Here is a 20334-nt window from a genome sequence, read left to right as displayed (position 1 = left end):
CAGCCCACCTTGTCCCCTCAATATAATCTTCCACGAACAGTTGCCTGGAATACAATAAACTCCAACCACAGAGGAATAACAACCAGAAAAGAACCATCCTAAGACTTAGCAAAATTCACTCTCAGGAAAAAACCTTAAAGCAGATCAAAGAGAAACATGCAAGGAGGCTGATTACAGCCTATTCTGCCCCCCAGGATCTCACACCCCTGAGAGATGGGTCACTGGACACTCTCCAACTTCTCTGTGGTAGAGAGAAAGGAGGAAAGAGTTCAAAATCTTTTCTTTTCTTTCTGAGTTGGAGTCTCACTCTGTCACTCAGACTGGAGTGCAGTGGCTGCTCCTAGCCACTGCAGCCTCGACCTGCTGGGCTCTGGCGACCCTTCCGCCTCAGCCTTCCAAGCAGCTGGAACTACAGGTGAGCGCTACTACGCCTGGCTAATTTTTTTAAATTTATTTATTATAGAGATGAGGACTTGCCAAGTTGCCCAGGTGGGTCTTGAACCCGCGGGCTCAGGCAATTCACTCACCTCGGCCTCCCAAGGCACAGGATTACAGGCTGAGCCACTGAGCCTGGCCTCAAAATCTTTTCAAAGCTATCAGGATAAGACAGTACCAAGCAAACAAGAAAACTATATCAGCCAGAAGACCACTATCTTACCTCCTAATAGCAATGAAAAAACATGAATTAAGTACTAGTCAATAAATTCCAGAAAGACAGCAAGAGAGGAATTCACACACACACAAAAACTCATTATATTTTTCATCCTGGGTACACAAGAAAGTTTTACTATAAAGTCATGCAGCTGAAATACTTTATCATATTAATAGGTTGAAAAAAATAACTGTCTCAAGAAATACTGAAGAGACAACCAATAAATTTTCAACATCAAGATCTTAGAATATGACTTGATATGAATATGACTTGATAGAATATGTGTCCCTTTACATGATTAATTCAAAGAACCCTAAGGTACTAAACGGCATAATACTAGAAGTGCTTCCATTAAGAAACAAGACAAAGACACAGAGAGAAAACAATGAGAAAAAATAAAATAGTCAAGGTGGGGACAAGAGGACAATAAACAAGAATTCTGAAGGAGGACCAAGAACAGAAGGAAAAGCATAATGAAAGAAAGCCTCTGAAGTACAAACTCTTGTCAGGAGAGAGATGCAATATTGCAAAGACACCAATTTTCCTTATAATTTTGGCATTCTTGCACAAAGATATGAAAATATTTACTGTGTAATTTCAACCAAAGATCAGGTGACTGTAACGTCAAAAAATCAATGAACATGCAAATGCAAGCACCTTTGTATCTACAAAAGTATTTGGAAATGGGGCTATGAACATGGGGCACACAAACGCAGTGTGTGGAGCCCACCTATAACCATGAGGCACAGACGCTCCAACGACAGGCATGCAGGCACCTCCTGCATCACTCCGGACATGTCAGTGGAATGATTCAAGAGAAGACAGGTTGACTAAGAATAAAGAGACATTTGCATGAAGATGCACTAAAAGCATTACCTATTATATGCAAATTCCACATCCATAGGTTCAAAGTTATATGCTTGTTCAAATTCTGGATTAAGCTTAAGAGTTACATCTTCTTCATGAATCTAAAAAAGAAACAATTTACTTATTTATTTTTATTTTTTTATGGATGCAAAATATTTACTCCAAGTTAGTTATTTTATGCAGCAGTTTTCCCCTTCAACAGACTTGTGATAACTACATCTTTTAAATCTGTAAATAATGCTATCAAAACAATATTAACCTTTGAAATCTCACAAAAATTTGTATTTTACAGTCCACCTTCAATATCAAGGCTGTAAGAATGATACAACATTCCCTATATCCAAATATTTTATAGCTGTACCCAAAAAGGAAAAAGAAAAAACAAAAATACCACATATGCTTGGTTAATTAAGGGTTAAATTTACCCAAACAGCCAAAATAAAATATTCAAATTATTAGCACTGATTTAATACAATTATAACTTCAATAGTGACTTTGTCATTGACAATGACTGCTTGAGCAAAGGGGGGAGTACCCCAGGGGCTGGGAGAAGTTGTCGCTGCAGATCTGTGTCTCCTCTTCTCTGCACTGCCTGCTCCCACTCACACATTACCCCAAATATACTCTCTTTCTCTGTGTGTGTGTGTGTGTGTGTGTGTGTGTGTGTGTGTACATACATCTTAACAATTGTTCCCATCACACAACCTTCTCTCTGTTAAGCAGATAACAGGGAAAAAACAACAACAGAAGCCAAACAAGCCAATTGCTCTCTCTTTGGGATATGATCACCTCCCTTGTGCATGAAGTATCCAACAAGAAAAGAAAAGGAAAAGAATGATTGCCTTTGTGTACTCCCTAAGCACACAGAGTTTACTGGGTCAGATTTAACTGTGAGCATTTATATTTATATCCATCATCTGATATTTCATTGCTACTGGTTTCTGTGTCTGAGTCCTCAAACTCTGCTTTCCAAGTGCTTCTCCAAGGGTAGAACAGGCTAGAACTGCACCTCTAAAGAAGCCATTCTTCCCAAAGCCATTTTTCCTCAACTGTTCTGACTTCGTGTGGAATTCTTTGAGCTTACCCTCTGGGAGGGAAAGGCAATTCTCATCATTTTCAGGATATTCCTGCCAGCCCACTGGCTTCAACAGCCTGTGCTCTGCTTCCAGAGAGTGTGAGAGGACACCCCCATTTCTTCCATTTCTGGAAGAGCAAGACCATTCGGTGACAGCCTTCTTCTCCATTGTCCTTTGGTTCAGATGTGCTATTGTCCTCCAAATCCTCCAGTCACCATCTCTGTTCCCTGAGAAGTCTCCATTCTGGTCATCTTTCGGAGTCTTCAGGAACTCACTCTTCCTACTGGTGGTTTGCAGTCCAGTGTGGTCAGCCGAGAGGGACTCATCTCAACTGGAGGGTGGTGCCCGAGGGACTCTCTTTGGGAGAACTCAGAGCTGTACCAGCAGACAGTACCACTGGTTTGGTAACAGAGACTGGACTGGTGAAGGCAGAATCCGCTATAGGAAAAGGATCCCGACTCATGTTCCATTCCATTAGCTTTCTACGCATTAGGCTCAGAAGGAGGTGGTGCAGGCTTAGGAACCAAGTTCTTCCAGACACTTGGAACCATGGATGACAATTTGTTCCCATTTGCATGGCGAGATCCTGTAAGGTGACTGAGCAGAAAAGGCAGCAGCAGGAGCCTCTTTGCCAACTTTTTGGATAACTAGCATCTTGGAGGGTTGCTAGGTACTAGGTGGGGTTTCCCACACTCCAGAGGGGTTCCCTGTGATTCCAGCAGGTGGTCCCTTAAAGACACCAGCATCCACTGAATCATGACGGAACAAAGAGGGCTGGTGTCAAGTATCTCCTGTAGTCCACAGAGGTCCACTGTTAAAAAAGCCAGTAGAGGAATTATGTTGATACTGGTTTACTCCAAACCCACCTTCTTCTCAGAGTAGGTGCTCTCCATGTTTGTCGAAGGTGGCAGTGGGTGACTTAGCTGACTGGTGTCAAGACATTTAGCCAAGCAGGAACAAAGTCATGCTGCGCCGTTTAGATCCGGTATCTCTTTTCAGCAAGGTGAGGCATCCAACCCCATGGCCAGGATCCCAGAGCATAACCTCTGCAGTCCTGTTTCCCGAACTCCTTGCATCTGCCAGCTGGACGTGCCACGAGGTATTCCTGGTCAAAGGACACTTAAGTAACCTGGCCAGCAGCATGACTTACAATGAAGTTCGAAGAAACCAGGCTCTGAGTGGCTCATTCTCTCTGCCCCTCAAATGTTCACCCCCAACCACCCAGTTCCTGACATTTCTGAAGGGGGGAAGGGGAACATAAAAAGTATTTGTCACATTTAAAAAGGCAGGGGAAGGGGAAAAAAGCTATGTCTGTTTTCACCTCTTTCAACTTCCTTGAATTATGACACTATGATGTTGCTTACTTAGGTAATACATGGACGTTTGCACAATAAGTACAAACACTATTCATGACAAGGTCATAGCTAGAAAGACAGACGGGCTCAAGTCCGGGCAAGTAACGTCATCAAGGTGATAGAACAAAAATATAATATTAAACCCCTGTTAAAGACATGAGCAATCAACTCCAGTGGCAAAACACCCACATGAGAAAGCCCTTAAAATATAAACCTCATTCTTCTTACTCGCACAACTACTAAAAATAATGTGCAGATATGTATTTATATTTGTCTTAATCTTCAAAATCTAAGGATATAAGAAATACTGTTTAAAAAAAAAAATCAGACAGGAAATTGATATACATTTCCCTCCACAGAATAGCAGTTTTCAAAAATAAAAAAAGTTCTTGGTATAAAACTCCTAAATGTATCTTCTGTTTCTTTGGCCTTTGCTACTTATAAATGCAGAGTCAAGTTAGAACAAGCAAAAAGACAGGCGGTGAGGAGCAGCTGGGGAGACAGTTCCAAAAGGAGGTTTTCTTCTCTTCAGTTTTCTGTATCTCGCTCGTTCGCCCCTTCCAAATACGGAACTGAGCCAATGGAAGGCAAGACAAAGAATCTTCTGCTTTAGTAGAGAGGTCACTCTTATTTCAGATCCATTTCCATCATTCCTCAATCAACCAAAAGGCCACATAATTTATCACTTGGGCAGCGGCAGGGCTACGCCAGGAACTAGACGCTTCCAGCTTCTCCCCTCAGCAGAGGTGGCTAGCCTACAACCACAACAAAGCTCTTCCCAAAATAGCTGCCTGGCCCACAAGGCCCAGGAGGGGCTGAAACAACAATCTAATTTCTCTAACTCTGTATTTGATTTTTTGGAATATTATATCTATGCCTAGCAACTCATCATGAAAAATGAATTGTTTGGCTTTGAGCTAAGATTTGGTAACTACCTGCAAAATTAGTTGAAAAGGATTAAACCATGATGCCACTGAACAATACAAGTAGGGGGAACTGGTCAGGGCAGCCACTGTGCCACCAATCCTGACTAGGCTTCTACTCACTGGGCAACAGCCCCCGCCAAGGTTCTGAGAACACAGGGTGAGGAGAAGCCACTGACTTCACAAGACACAAACAAAACAACCACAAGTGCAGTTGAGTGGCGCCTGCCAGAATAAAGCCTAGATAAAAAGATCATGACAGGACATCACCCTCCTAGAGGTGCAGGAACTAGATATTCTAGAAGTCCTCCAGCCAGAGCCAGATCCTGCCCCCAGAGAGCTCTGTGTGCTCTTTCCTGACTAACGGGCATTGCTGAGGAAACTGGGAAGAAAAATAGGAAGGAGAACCCTGAGCTGAAAAAGCAGCTCCAGCTATTCCAGCGGACTGTGCGAGCCCCGGGCCAGGGCTGATGCTAGCACAGAATTGGGAAGCCATGACTGGAGGTGACCCTGAGCTGCAGAAGAGCCTGTGGCGTGTGAGAGAGAGAGAGAGAGAGAGAGAGAGAGCGCAAGTGCGTGCGCACAGAGGGGAAGGTAGGCCTCATCTCGGCATGGGAGAAGAGTGTGCGGCAGGGAAGGTGAGCCTAGTCTCGTCTATGGCCTCGCTCACCACCATTCCTTTAGAGGGAAAGCACGCTCAGCACAGGCCCCTGGGTTCTCCAGAGATTAACAGAAGTGAAAACAAAGCCACAAGAGAAGACGACTGGTCACCCACCACAAGGGTCAGCAGCAACTGCTGTCTACAGACCCGTGCCTCAAGGACACCACATGCTGCCGTGGCCATTTATGGGAACTGACAGATGACACATGAAACCGGAATGGAAAGGCCATGGACAAGTGAGCACCAGGTAGTCTGGACCACACGAGGGGGCCGGAGAGTCCAGCTGCACATCTGGAAACAACAGCTGATTGTGAGGGTGGCAAGTGGAAGAACTTCCTCCACCATGTGCTCCCAGCACACAGGATGACCCTCCAGGCTGAAGTCAGCGCTGGACATGGGACTGGCAGCAGGCAACTCCTCTCCCCAGGGCTCTGGCCATCCCTGGTAGCTGATGCCCTGGCAGTGGGAGACAGCCACGTGGCCTCGGAATAACCACTCCTTCCTGATACTCTCCTCTGCCCTCCACACCACCTGTGGAGCCCTCCTGAGGCCTTTGGGACTGTCATGGGCCCCCACACCACTGCTCTAGCCAAGAAGTGAAGTGCTAGACAATCAAGGGAAGTGACAGGCTGACATCTGTGCGTTTCCTACCATGAACTGCATCACTTGGAAGCAGCCGGTGTCATGGAACGGTGGGATGTCCTACTACAGGGTCTCCATGGGTGCCTCCACCTTCCTGAGACCGGGGCATCAGCTCTGAGCAGGTCACTGTGTGACGCTGCCATTCCCTAGCCCTGCCTCATGGTTCAGGAGCCAGGGCTGGCGGTGGGGGGCAGGCCCTCACTTCTGAGGTCTCTGGTTCTGCTTCTTTTGAGGTTTCGGCACACAAGGCTCCCTGCCTCGGCACAACTGGTCACCTGGCCATCCTGGGCTTCCCGTGCCAGCCCCCGGTCCACAGTGGAAGTGGGTACAGAGCGCCGGTGAGGTTGATGGACCCTCCATGTCAGGCCACCAAAACAACCGCAAGTGAGGCAGTGGGAAAGAGCATCTGCCACACTGCCACACCATGGAGGAGAGCAAGTGGAAAACATGACATGGCACAGAGGGATCCCGTGAGCACGGGCAGCTCCTCCCCAACTATCTCAAGGGCTGCTGAACGTGGAGGGCCTGAGCAGGAAGACGGGAGACAAAGAGTACATTCTAGCTCTGGTCTCCCATCTGCCGGATCTGTCCTGGATGTGGCTTTGTCTTTCTCTCCTCTCCTACTTACATCCCTTTTCCTTGACTCCAAAATGGGGCATGCCGGCAGCAGCTGGCTTTGTGACTGAGCCCATGCTGCAGGCTATCAACACAGCCTCATGGAATGCCTGGGAAAAGACATCCCCCGAGATGTAGGATTTGAAGGCGGCATAGTGACATGACTTGGAGAAGTGAGGTTGTGTGCTTACCGGGTCAGGGCAGGGTATTAATCAGAATCAAGCTCTCTACAAGCCCAAGTACAAAGAGAAGGGTGTCTACGGATACTCTCATGCAAAAAAAGATGTTTTCCAGCCTCCCAGAACCTGCCCCCACCTTCGGTTCTGGGGACGGCAGTCCCCGTGAATCTCCATGCCAGGAGAAGATGGCCTCTCATGAAGGACGCAGGCGGTGTCCATCATCCCTTGTGCTGTGGCCTGAGCTCGAGATGCTTGTATAGCTAATCAGGCAGCCTGGATTTCCAGTTAGAATCTAGTTTCCCTGAGGCACAAGGGCCGAGGACCTTTTGAGGACGGCCACAGCACAAGTATCTACCACCAAGATGCCAGAGCAGCCAGCTGTGCTGCCTCCTGTCTGTCCACATGAGACTGGTTCTGGCACTTTGTTGCTGTGGTTTGTCCTGCAAACTGCCTCCAACCTCTGTTCTCCAAGCCTGGCTTGATTTCCTTAGGGCCATTCTGGGAATGTCCCACTGGTCTAAAAACAACAACCTCTTTGCTCCCACCAGCTGGTGCAGGCTTCTTACTGATTGATGTAACTAATGGTCCTGGCCTAGATGGGGTCTGCACTCCTCAATTAAGAAGGCACCAGACTCTACGTTGACACTTGAGTCCTTCACGCTGTCTGAAACGACCTTCCGTTCCCTTTTTGGCTACCAAAACTCGTTTTGTCTTTTAAAGCTATCTCTGAGGCCAACACCTCCTCTCCTCAAGCAGACTGGCAAATCTTTCCTGCATGCAGCAGTGACTTGCAGCTGAATTCCTGGCATCCTCAGGAAACTGCCACTGTCTCTCACACAGTGCTCATCTTCTTCACCGAGGTGGAAGCAAACCGAGGGCAAAACCCATGTCTTCCATCTCAGTCCACAAATGCGGGACAGAGTCACTACTAGATCTCTGAAACCCTCAAGGTTTTGTCCTCTTGGAAAATACCACATTCTATGAATCAGACCACAGCATGAACCCTGAGTTAAGGTGCAGAATGGAGCGTATGTGGGGCAAAGGTCATATGCTGTTTCTTCCTTGAATTTTTATCAGACTCTTCTAGCTCTCTCAACCCTTTTTCCCTTCAGAAAAAAGACTTCGGCATTTCCCTTTTAATCTTCTATGCTGCAATGCATTCCTCATCTCTGACACACAGAGACAGTATTTCCCTTCCCATGCAGAACCCAGCATCACTACCCAGTGCTACACTTAGGATGTGAGCGGGACAAACCATCCATGAGCCACAGACTAACAAAATCCCCCTCACCCACGAGAGCTGTAAACTCTGAGGCATCCATGCTGCCAGCTCTTCCAGAATATAAGCAGAATTCCCAAATTTAACTAAATACAAAAATCATGACTCACATGTAACTCAGAAGGCAAATATGCTTTACACAGTTGAAAACTATGGTATTTCTTGCAGTATTCTTCCCTTGATATATCAAAAATTACTTAAAGATTCAGTGTATCTCCAAATTTTCCAAAACATGGCCAATGTTCAAGGGAGCACTCTTCCCAAGAGCCGCAGGCAGGATGGTTACCTTGCTGATTGTCGGATGGGCTAGGCCAACATTAGCTCATTGAGAATGTCCTCTCACCTCAACCACATAGCTGATGTATTCGATGACATGTCCATTGCACTCTTGGGTTTTTAAAATCAGCTTGTCACCTAGTTTTAAAATATATGACCATGTTTAAAGCTAATACAATCACATATGGATGTGCTTTACTATAAAATCCAAAACATTGAGGAAGTGGAATAAAACATTACTGAGACCAGCTGCTTAAAAATAATGTGTGACAAAGAAACCTGCTTACATATAACTTCACAGGTTGCTAATCAAGTTTCAAGTGAAATTCCAACCCAAAGGAAAGAAAATTAAGTAATGTGACTGGAGTGCTGCCAGTTGAAAAGTACAAGAGACCCCAAAAAACCACAGATTATTTTTTGGCTGGCAGGCGGCTTGTAAAACGGGACTCCCCTGCTAGTGTTCCAGGAACCCACTGGCATCAGTGTACCAGCTAGTCTTGTTGAGACGCTGTGTTCAGCTTCAGTGAATTTTTTGGGGAGATTCTTTCTTTTTTCGATCCTGCCCCCACCCCAGAGACTCTTTCAGTGTTTGCCAATTTCACAACTGGGTAATTTTATGAGCACATCTGCCCACACTATGCTGAATGTTCAGCAGTTCTGGGCCCCAAATGGCATGACCCCTGTGCCCCACCCTTCCTATTCACCCGATCTTGCCCCCAGGAATCTTTTTTATTTCCCTGATGAAAAGGTTCTCAAAGGGAGACATTTTGCTGATGTGAACAGAAGTGAAACCAAAAATGGCGAAGCACTAAAAGGCATCAAAATTGATGAGATCAAAAACTGTTTCGAGCAGTAGAAAAAGCATCTTGATAAATACATTTATCAAAAAATGAGCACTTTGAAGGTGACTGGAGTTTAAACACGTAAGAATAAATACATAATTTTTTAATAAATAAATTCTGAGTTTTTCTGGGTGCCCCCTCATATTCTTTTCCTTAAGTGTGGTTTGCCTATCAGGAAAACATGCCAAGTAACAAACACACCTGCATACAGAGAGGGTCTGCTCTCAGCCAAGCCTGGGACCTCCAGAACCAGTAAATTCCCATTCCTTTTTAAGGTGACGCCACTCATGTTATATTCTCTCAGTTCCGCTTCTGCATGAGTCTCCTCAAGCCACAGCAAAGTCGAAAACTTCTGCTTGTAATTTGACATGTTCAGAAGCTGAAAAGAAACCCAAAGTCACCAAGTCAGTGAGAGCAGAGCCACACACTGAGCACATCCATGTCCGGGAAAGCAGCGGCTCTGGAGTGCTTAGGTTTGATGGCCAGCCCCAACAAGAAGGTAGCCACGGTCAGCTTATGAAGCTTTGGCATGCTTCCCAGGCCTGCAGCACAAGGGGCTGCAGGGCTCCAGCTGGACAGTATCCCTCCCTGCACTGTCTCCTTTTCTTTTTCCAGATCTTCTGAGCTCATTCTGGAAAGGGCAGAGTTTGGCCTCTACATCTGTGAAAGAGGATACAAATTCCAGGTCTGGACAAGAGTAGTAGTAGGACCTGAAAGTACCTTCTACCTGAAAAAACTTTTAAAAAAAGAGACAGGGAAATAGGAAAAAATGGTTTTCGAACAGAGAACCTCAGGCAGTGCAAGGCCATGACCCCGAGAAGCAATCTGAAGGCTCCCTGAACACCCCAGCTCCAAGCTAGCCGGAGTCCAGGCCATGACGCAGGGAACCCAGGAAAGGCACACAGCCTGTGAGTTGAGGAGATGGAGCTGGAGGTCTAAGTGGCTGAGTGCTGAGGAAGAAAGAGCAGCACAGAGTGGTCTGAAAGGTGTCAGAGCATCCATTCTGAGCCAGTACCTCAGCACTTGAGCAGTGTGTGAGATGTCATCACATGAGAGAATCATGTGTCAGTCCGGGCCTCACCCCTCTGCATGATGGACATGTGAGGCTGGGCCACTCTGTGGCAGGGGCCATCCTTCAGAGCATAGAGCGTCAACAGCATCCTGGGCTTCTACTCACCAGAGACTCGCAATTCTCCCTCCTTGGTCATGAAGACCCCACAGAAAAAACTTTGTGACGGGGGTAGGGGGGATGCATTACCGGCATAGGAAGAAGCAGAAAACTACAACCTATAATGAGGAGAAAAACACCAACAATATAAAAAGAATCAGGAACAACAAAAACAGAGTTAGTAGAGAGAGACACGGAGACATATGTTATAACTACGTGGTGGACAGCCCAACTGGGAGAAGACTGGGCATATTAAGTAGAGACAGAAAACACACAAAAGATCGAAAAGGAACTTACAGAGTGAAGACAACTCAACATGATATAAAAACATACACTAGATGGACAATATCAGGTAAATAAACAATCAGTGAGGACATGGCAAGACAAATGACCCCACATTCAACACACAAGAAAAAAGTCTGTAGAAGAAGTGCCACACATTGCTGAGCTGGGGGAACCTGTACCAGAGCCTGAAAGTAGGCCAGGAGTACACCTAAAAACGTGAGGCTGAATGTCTCCAAAATGGAAAACTAGAAGCCCACATGAGCTCCAAGCACAAACATATGACGGAAAAAACTGCTACTCCAAATTAAATTGCTTAAGATTAATGATAAGGAGAAAACCTTAAAAGCTGCTAGAAAAATATACACGTGTGTAAATGAACAAAGATAAGAAATAAAGCAAAAGAAGAAATCATGGGCAACCCCTTCAAGTTTCCTTCCACTATAGGAGCTTTTCTCTCCTCGCAGTAAATCCTGCTTTTAAAAAAAAGGAGAAATCACAAGAGAAAGAAGAAAATACTAGGAGACGAATGAAAACAAACCCACAATACACCAAAGCGAAATCGGTGCTCAGAGGGAGTATATGGCTAGGAGCACTATTAAGAGCCAGAAAGAGAAGAATAAACTAAACTCAAAGATAGCAGAAGGAAGGAAATGAAAACTGGAGCAGAGATAAAGCTGTTGAAATAGAAGAATTGAAAAAATTAGAGAAAATCAGTAAAACCGAAAGCTAGCTCTCTGAAAAGATCAACAAAATTGACAAACCTTTAGTTAGATTGACGGGGAAAAAAAGCAAGAGAAGATTCAAACTACTAAAATTAGATACAAAAGTTGGAACATTACTATAGACTCTTCAGAAAATAGAAAGAATTACGAGAGAAAGGAAAATTATATGCCAATAAGTAGATGCAATGGATACATATCTAGAAACACAACACCTACCAAGACCAAACCACAGGTAAATGAGAAATCTGAGTAAATGTATGACTACTACAAAGATTATACCAGTAACTAGAAATCTCCTGAAAAGAAAGGTCTTGGACCTAATGGTTCCATGAACATATTATACCAAGGATTTAAGAATAACTAAAAGCAATCCTTCTCAAACTTCCAAAAAAAATTAAAGAGAAGGGAACATGAACACTCTCTGACTTTTTTTTGAGTTGGAGTCTCACTCTGTTGCCCAGACTGGAGTGCAGTGGCCGCTCCCGGCCACCACAGCCTCGACCTGCTGGGCTCCAGCGATCCTTCTGCCTCAGCCTTCCAAGTAGCCGGAATTACAGGCATGCGCTACAATGCCCAGTTGAGTTTTTGATTTACTGTAGAGATGAGGTTTCGCTGCCCAGGAGGGTCTCAAACCCGCGGGCTCAGGCAATCCACTAACCTCAGCCTTCCAAAGGTGCGGAATTACAGGCTGAGCCACTGAGCCCAGCTTCTCTGACTCATTTAACGAGGACAGCATTATCCTGATATAAAGCCAGACAAAGACACCACAGGAAATTAAAACCACAGACCAATATGCCTTATGAGCATTTATGAAGAATCCTCAATAAAATACTAGCAAATAGAATTCAGCAGCATATTAAAAGAATTATATACCGGGACCAACTGAGATTTATTCCTGGAATGCAAGGATAGTTCAACATTTGAAATCAATGACTGCAGCAAGCTTTTTGGGTGAATAAACCTACTTGCTCCCTGATTCCATGATATCAGATTAAACACCCATTTCTCCCCCCTCCCCCCCATTAGAAGTCAATGAGTGTAATGCACCACCATTAATAGAAGGGGGAAAACCCCCCCACATGATCATCACAATTGATATAGAAGAAGCCATTTGACAGAATCCAACAGCATTTCATAATAAAAACACTGACCAAACATGGAAGAAAACCAACTCAATGTAATAAAAGCCATATATGAAAAGTCATAACAAACATCATACTCAATGGTAAAAGACTGAGAGCTTCACTCCAAGATCAAGTACAAAGCAAGGATGTCTGTTTTCACCACTGCTATTCAACACATAACTGAAAGCTACAGGCACAGCAATTAGGCAAGAAAAATAAATAAAATGTACCTAAACTGGAATGTAAGAAAAATTATGTTTGCAGATGGCACAATTTTATTTGTAGAAAATCCTAAAAACTCTACAAAAATATCAGATACATAAATTCAGCAAAGTAGTAGGATACAAAAAGTCAAACTACAAAAATTATCTGCACTTCTAAACACTAATAATGAATAATCTGAAAAGGAAATATAAAAACAATTCTATGTACAATAGCATCAAAAAGAATAAAATAGGCCAGGCACAGTGGCTCAGCCTGTAATCCCAGCACTTTGGGAGGCTGAGGCGAGCGGATTGCATGAGCATGCTGGGTTCGAGACCAGCCTGACAACTTGGCAAGACCTCGTCTCTACAATACAAATTAGCTGCCATGGCAGTGTGTGCCTGTAGTTCCGGCTACTTAGAAGGCTGAGGTGGAAGAATCACCAGAGTCCAGCAGGTCAATGCTGGGGTGGCTGTGAGTGTGCCACCACACTCCAGCCTGGGTGACAGAGTGAGACTCCAATTAAAAAAAAAAAAAACTGCCAGGCTCGGTGGCTCAGCCTGTAATCCCACGCCTTTGGGAGGCTGAGGTTAGTGGATTGCCTGAGCCCGCAGGTTCGAGACCCGCCTGGGCAGCGAGACCTCATCTCTACAATACATCAAAAAATCAGCCGGGCGTGGTGGCGCATGCCTGTAATTCCGGCTACTTGGAAGGCTGAGGTGGAAGGATTGCCAGAGCCCAGCAGGTCGAGGCTGTGGTGGCCGGGAGCGCTCCAGTCTGGGCGACCGAGTGAGACTCCAACTCAAAAAAAACCAAAAAAACAAAAAACTACTTAAGAATTAATTTAACCAAAGATTTGAAAGACCTGTACAGAGAAAACTATAAGACACCACTGAAAGATAGTAAAGACATAAATAAATGGAAGCATATTCCATGTTCATGGAAGACTTAATATTGTCAAAACATTCATACCACACAAAGCAATCTGCAGATTCAATGCAATTCCCATCAAAATTCCAATGACATCTTTTGCATAAGGAAAAAAGCCCAACTTAAAATTCATACGAAAAATCCCAAAAAACAAAAATGTACCTGCCCCCCCCAAAAAAGGACACTGGAGGACTCACACTTCCTGATTTCAAAACTTACCATGAAACTACGGTCATCAAAACACCAAGCTGGTGGCCAGGGATGAGAACTGAGGCATTTCCACAGTCCAGCAGACTGGGATCCCCACTTTTCCTGCTGTGTCTTTTAAGTGGACCATTCAGGTATTTGTCTGCAAACTTAAAGTGACCAGGTGATGGAGGACAGAGGACTGCCCTTCTAACCTGTGGTCCTCCTCACCTGGGATCTGTAAGTAAAAAGTCTTTGAACTTGTTTCCTGTTGTAGAGGTGTGGTGAATTTACACCTTGCATCTGAAGAGTCTGAGGCTGTCCCAGGACGCCTGGTGGGGGTGTGGGACACAAGGTTGGGCTCCCGGTACCACAGCAAGGGTCAGGCACAGATAAGCTGGGTGGGTCACACAAGAGCCACAAGGGCATCTGCTAGTGTCAGCGAGTTCCCATGAGAGGGTCTCTGGCCATGGGTTAGATAATCAGGCATTATGTGTTCAGCTCCCCTCACTTTCCCATAGTGCAGGGCAGCTAGCTGCTCTGGCACCAGAACTCTAGCTTAGCCAGAGATTCTCAGAACACCTCAAATCCTTACAGAAAATGCCCTCCAGAGGGAGGGCAATGTTCTCCCCTATGACTGCCAAGTCTAATAGCTTTGTCTTCCTTCCTAGACTTCTCTTCTCCAGCCACTCCACTGAGAATGTGGTCCTGTCTTCTGTGCAGGTGGGTACATGGGCTCTCCTCCTCAGACCCTGCCCTGCCAGTTCTTTGCTCTCTGTTGTCAAGAGGTTGGAATGCCTCTTGCTCATAACTAGGCCTCCTGGTCGGGCAGAGATAGGCTAGGCTAGAGGCAGAGGCAGCCCTGGCCCCTCTTCTGCCTCAGCCCTCAAAAGTCCCAGCACACGACTAAGTAAGGCCACAGATGCCTGCCTCCTGGCGTGCAGCAGACTCAGCAGGAAGAGTGCTCTGGGCTTCATCCCTCAAGGGGTAGGTGCCTTGCTATCCTAGCTGCCTGTGGTCAAAGTGGGCCAAGAGGAGGTCTGAATCTGAGAAGGGCTTGTCTTGCTCTTGTCAGAAAACAACTCAAAAAAAGAACAAAATCATGAATTTTGCAGCAACCTGGATGGAACTAGAGTTTATAATACTGAGTGATTTCTTGCAGAAACAAAGATCTGAGTATCATATGTTCTCACTCATAAGTGGACCTTGAACAACTATCGTAATACTGTAAGAAAAGGATTGACAGTGGTGGGAAACTATGGGGGGGCAGGGAGGGGAAGGGATGTGAGATTAACAGTAGTCAATATCTGTCTAGGGATGGGGGGGCACACTTCATCAACAAGGGTACCCGCACAATGCATATTTGTATACCTAACCCTTAACTGTACCCCACAATTTTAAAATAAAAAACATGTATTAAGAAAAAAAGTAAAAATAAATAAATTTTTTTAAAAAAGAAAACAACTCAAAGGTGGTAAAGAGGTCAACATTCCACGAGCCTCAGGCACTTTTCCTACCTCTGCAAGGAGCGGCTGGAAAGTCAGGATGTCAATTTTTTGTTCGACACATTTTCTAAGTCTATCTGGTATTGGATACTGTGGAAGAAAACTTGGAAGTTGTCGTCTTGAGTTCCTTAAAAAATTAAATTCACTAGTTAAAATTAATTCTTAATCACCAGGCATTCACTCCCTGAAAAGAAATGGCATATGAAAAGTTAGCCCAAGTCACTAGCTTGCAAGCTTTTGTTTCAGCTTTGGGATCTTCAGACAACCCTGGTAGGGCTCTCCTACCTGCCAACTGAGCTGGAACTCCCAGAAACTCCTGGAACCAGTGATTTTGTAAACAGCTGTTTTTAACCTTCTACTTACTCTTTTTTTTTTTTTTAAATGAGAAAGCAGGATTTATTGAGAGAACAGAAAAGCTTTCGCATTGGGAGGGGACCCAAAGGGGCTGCCCTACTTACCCTTACTACTGTATTTTAAATAAGGACATGAACACTAGAAACTCTATCCATACTATTCCTGCAAAGAACACTTCTGAAGAAGGTAGCTCTGTCTTCCAAGGGTCCTGCCGTTTGATTTGTTTTTGTTTTGTTTCTCAGCCTGTAATTTCCCTGGGGAAATGCAGTTTCACCCGAAAATTTCTGCCTTTCCCTAGAAAGGGTTGTACGAGGAATCACCAAAATCCTGCCGACAGCAGGATTTTGGGCATCCCTGCTGCTGGGGGCAAGTCTAACCCAGCAGCTGAAATGACAGGAGAGGGGAAGGCAGGGGAAGAGGGGCCCGGGAGAACAGCGAAGTGAGGTCAGGGTGAGGCTGCTACCCCTCGGGTCCGTGAAGAAAGGCGTGAGGACCTTCCTCCTCTCCACCTCTCCACTTCAGTGTGACTCTGAGTGGAGAGGCAGCAGTGCGTGCCCAATCCCCTGACTTTACCCACTGTCAGCTCAGCCCTCCACAGAAAGCGGGGTGCCTTCTGCCTCTGTGGCAAGGGTCACTTCAGTGCATACGTGGGACGGGTATTTGGAAAGCAGTGGGCACTCAGCAAGTGATAACAACTGATGACTAATATGAACAGGATAAAGCAGAACCAGGATGGCTACTGCACACTTTGGTAGATGGGCTGAACAGATGTGCTGAGTGGGCCAGTCGACCAGGTAGGACGGGTGGAACTCAGTGGGGAAGGTGGTGGCACAGAAGGTCCAGGACCCACCTGCTAAGTGAACACAGCTAAGAAGGGCTGGAGCTGCCTGATGCTGGGGTCCTGGAGGGCGTACAGGGCCTGTCATGGCCAGCCACAGCTGGACACCCCTGGGCACAGGCACTCACCAACACCCGAAGGGGCAGATACCTGGTGTTCCAGGTACGCTCAAGCCAACCTGGACCAGGCATATTGGGACACCAACTTGACTGAAATGTCCTTGTTTTCGAGATGCTTCCACACAGTAACAACATGTTAATATTCAAAGGGAAGCATCTGGCAGGGGGGACTAAGACACTGTGGGTGGTGGTCTGCATCTTCCACTCTTCCACTCTTTAAGCCCGGTTGTAACTACTAGAGTTGCTTGGTACTAGAGAACCAGGGGCTGGTTCTTACTGGCTGCTGTCATGGAAACTCAATCACCCGGCACTCTGTGCTGCCTTGCAGGTCACAGTCACTGCTCGCTTCCTTTCTGGGTTCCATCCCATGGGTGTCCCCCTTGCGACTAGGAATCATGACTACTTGTGGATTTCCCTGCATCAGCAAACTGAGCATTTTACATGCCTTACCTCGCTTAATCTTCAAACCACATGAGGGTGGGGACTACCATTTTACAAACGAGAATAAGGCCCAGAGAGGTTAAAAACCTGCCCAAGGTCACACAGCTTCTTGGTGGTAGGGCTGTGGTTCAAACAATGGTCAAACTCTGAAGGCAAACAGCCACACAGTACTCTTCCCTGCTAATGAATTTTTCCTTTAGCCTGAAAGTTAATCCATAATCGCTTATCTTAAACTGTCATTGGGGCAACATGTGACTTGAAATTCAGAATTTCCCAGTATTAGAAAAGTGATACATCTCACCCTCAGAGGGTTCTGAGGTAGCATCTGAGTCCAAAGCCGCCTATTATTGCAGCTCATGGATGAACAGTCACCTTATGTGAGACAGTCACTAATACCTGCACATGGGTATTTAGTCAGAAAGGTCAGATTTTTCTGGCATAAAACTTTCAAAAAAATATGCTTTTCAGAGCTTTTTAGTTTTTAGGTTTTTTTTTTTGAGTCATAGTCTCACTCTGTTGCCCAGGCTGGAGTGCAGTGGCATGCTCATGGCCACTGCAGCCTTGACCTGTTGGGCTCAGGCCATCCTTCCAAGTAGCTGGAACACATACACCACCATCCCTGGCTAGTTTTTTTTGTGTGTGTGATTTATTGTAAAGACGAGGTCTTACCAAGTTGCCTAGGCTGATCTCAAACCCGTGGGATCAGGCAATCCTCTCGTCTCGGCCTCCCAAAATGCTGGGATTACAGGCTGGGTTAATCCTTAAATTTTTTTTTTGTAGAGACGAGGTCTCGCTATGTTGCCAAGGCTGGTCTCCAAGCTCCTGGGCTCAAGCAATTCTCCGGCCTTGGCCTTCCAAAGTGCTGGGGTGACAGGCTCAGCCACCGTGCCCAGTGCTTTTTAGTTTTTAAGTGCAGAGAGAACATGTGGGCCTGAAACACTTTCCTGAGACTACACCCAATTAAAGTCTGGCTGGTCTCCAAGTCTTCCAGCTACAAGTCACTAACAAACAACATGTTGCTTTTCTTAATTTCTTTCTTACATGGTACCGTAGCTTTGGACAGGCTTCGGCAACCTTACATCTTTGGCCCCCAAGGCCAACTACGTGGGATGCTGTGCTGCCTACCCAGGCCTCCTGGAGACACAAGAGATGGTCACAGCCAAGGCAGCCTGGCCCTGCTGCTCTGAGAGTTGCCTTGAGCCAAGCCAGGAAGGATGGGCCGGAGAAGTGCAGGTCGCTTTCCTGGACTCACATGCTGCCAAGCAGCAAGAGGCAGAACCGGCCTTGAGAGCTCTGTGGAGAGGACCCCTCCCTCTACAGTCACTCCTAAAACAAGGCCCGCCCCAAGCTTCCCTCCCTTTGCCGCTCCTGGGCCAACTGGGGATGCTTGCCTTCTCTCCTGGGCCTGCTGGTGATGCTGCCTGCCAGCACGTGCCTGGCACCGCCCCTCCCACGCACAGTGACACTGCCAGACCCAGAACCGCATGCCTACCTTCCTGACATACCTTTTCTGTGTGGTCACGACAACTGTTGTTTTTGTGGGTGCCAACACTTGGGAAGTTTTAGGCTTTTTCCAATAAAACGGTTCGCGGACAGCTATTAGAGACTCCTCGCTACTGACAACATTTACTTCAAGGAATCGCCCAATTAGGAAATCAGAAAAGCAGAGCAAGAGGAGCTCCTTGCAGCGGCCAGAATTTCTTGAAAGCACAAAATGAAATTGAGTTTTAGTCATAAATCAGATAGGCATGTCCAACAACACTTCTTTTGTACATGTAAGCAAAGTGACCCAGTTATCAAACAATAGCTATCCTTAGTTTTTTAATAATTCTTTTTATAGAGAAAAAAAGAGACTTTCTAAAATCGGCTCTGGAATGTTTCTCAAGATAAAATTCAGTGCCTACAGAAGTCTTTTCTGCCATTCTCAAACTTAAGTATAGGAAAAACATTTTTAATATCGCCAATTTAAAATTAGAATTGTATAACATGACCAGAAATATGTACTATTTTTTACTTGCTTTCTGCTCAATTCCTCGCTGTGGCTCTAACTGAGGCAACATGAGACATGGTACACTTGGCCTTCACCTGTGGCTTTTCCACCTATTTCTATGCTGTCATAATGTTTAAAACATCATTTAAGCTGATGGCATCTCACACACTGACTGAAGGCTACAGTTAATCATCACCCCGGGTTTGATGTTGATGAACTGTGATTTAATCACATTCACAACTTTAAAAGATTCAGAAGTAGCACATTTAGATGACGGATGAGAGGTGAGGAAACCTGGAGTGCAAAGGCCCCACTGGAAGGTAACCACACTCTCTCCGGCAGCTTGGGCAGGAGCGGAGAGAGGGATGGGGCCGGGGTGGTCAGCTGGATGCAGCCAACCAAGACAGGGAGAGGAGAGCAGAAGAGAGCCTGGGTGTGGCATGCTGGCGTCCAGATGGGAAGGCCATCCCTGCCCCTTAGCATACCACGCAGTGTCTGGGCCAGGTACCTGGGTGAGGGGCAGAGACCGATGGAGGCCTCAAGGACTGGCTACAGGGACTGCCAGGAAAGCAGGAGGAGCAGAAAGTGCGTACCTGAGTGGGCCCCACTCACACCTTGCTTTCCTTGGGAGGCTGGGGGCAGGTCATCTGGTGACCACCCTCATAAGGGCCCAGCCCCCCAAGTGATACAACTCATGTCACCATCTCTAGATGAAAGCTTTTAAAAAATGATTTTGTCACATGAAAACACTCATAAGTACCTTTTATAACACGCAAACCGAAAAGCATCACAAATGAAACTTGAAAAAACCATGTAAACATCCCTGGAGCTATCTCTCCCCAGACCTGCAGCTACTTACTTGGCATCACATACAACCTCGATAAAGGTTTTTCCCCCTGGAGGGATGTGGCCCTCAGGTTCAGGCTCTGCCATCTGCTTCCTGGATCGAGCATTTTCTTTGTCTCCATCTTCTTCTTTGCAGGGACAATCTTCTGGGAAATACAACGCAAATCCAAAGTGAGACCAAAAGGCAAATTATTTCTAACAGTGCTGGGATGCTTAATGGGAATTAAAACTCTCTCTCTCTCTCTCTCTCTCTCT

General features: G+C 45.9%; 1 protein-coding gene and 1 pseudogene across 1 annotated transcript in view; both read right to left on the bottom strand.

Moving 5' to 3' along the window:
- MOV10L1 (Mov10 RISC complex RNA helicase like 1) overlaps positions 1–20334 on the bottom strand; it is a gene marked incomplete at its 5' end in the record, with an annotated part of 76651 nt that overhangs the window by 39760 nt on the left and 16557 nt on the right. The window contains 6 exons of the mRNA XM_021712891.1: positions 1529–1620; positions 8593–8663; positions 9569–9746; positions 15504–15618; positions 18749–18943; positions 20093–20222. Coding sequence (XP_021568566.1) covers positions 1529–1620; positions 8593–8663; positions 9569–9746; positions 15504–15618; positions 18749–18943; positions 20093–20222 — 781 coding nt within the window. The remainder of the gene's footprint in view (positions 1–1528; positions 1621–8592; positions 8664–9568; positions 9747–15503; positions 15619–18748; positions 18944–20092; positions 20223–20334) is intronic.
- On the bottom strand, positions 2390–3488 carry LOC110595727 (annotated as a pseudogene).

This window comes from Carlito syrichta, unplaced genomic scaffold (assembly GCF_000164805.1).
Source record: "Carlito syrichta isolate Samal-C Ts95f unplaced genomic scaffold, Tarsius_syrichta-2.0.1 Scaffold303691, whole genome shotgun sequence".
Classification (NCBI taxonomy): domain Eukaryota; kingdom Metazoa; phylum Chordata; class Mammalia; order Primates; family Tarsiidae; genus Carlito; species Carlito syrichta.
The sequence above is the reverse complement of the archived record's forward strand: the minus strand, read 5'-3'. Positions and strand labels throughout refer to the sequence as shown.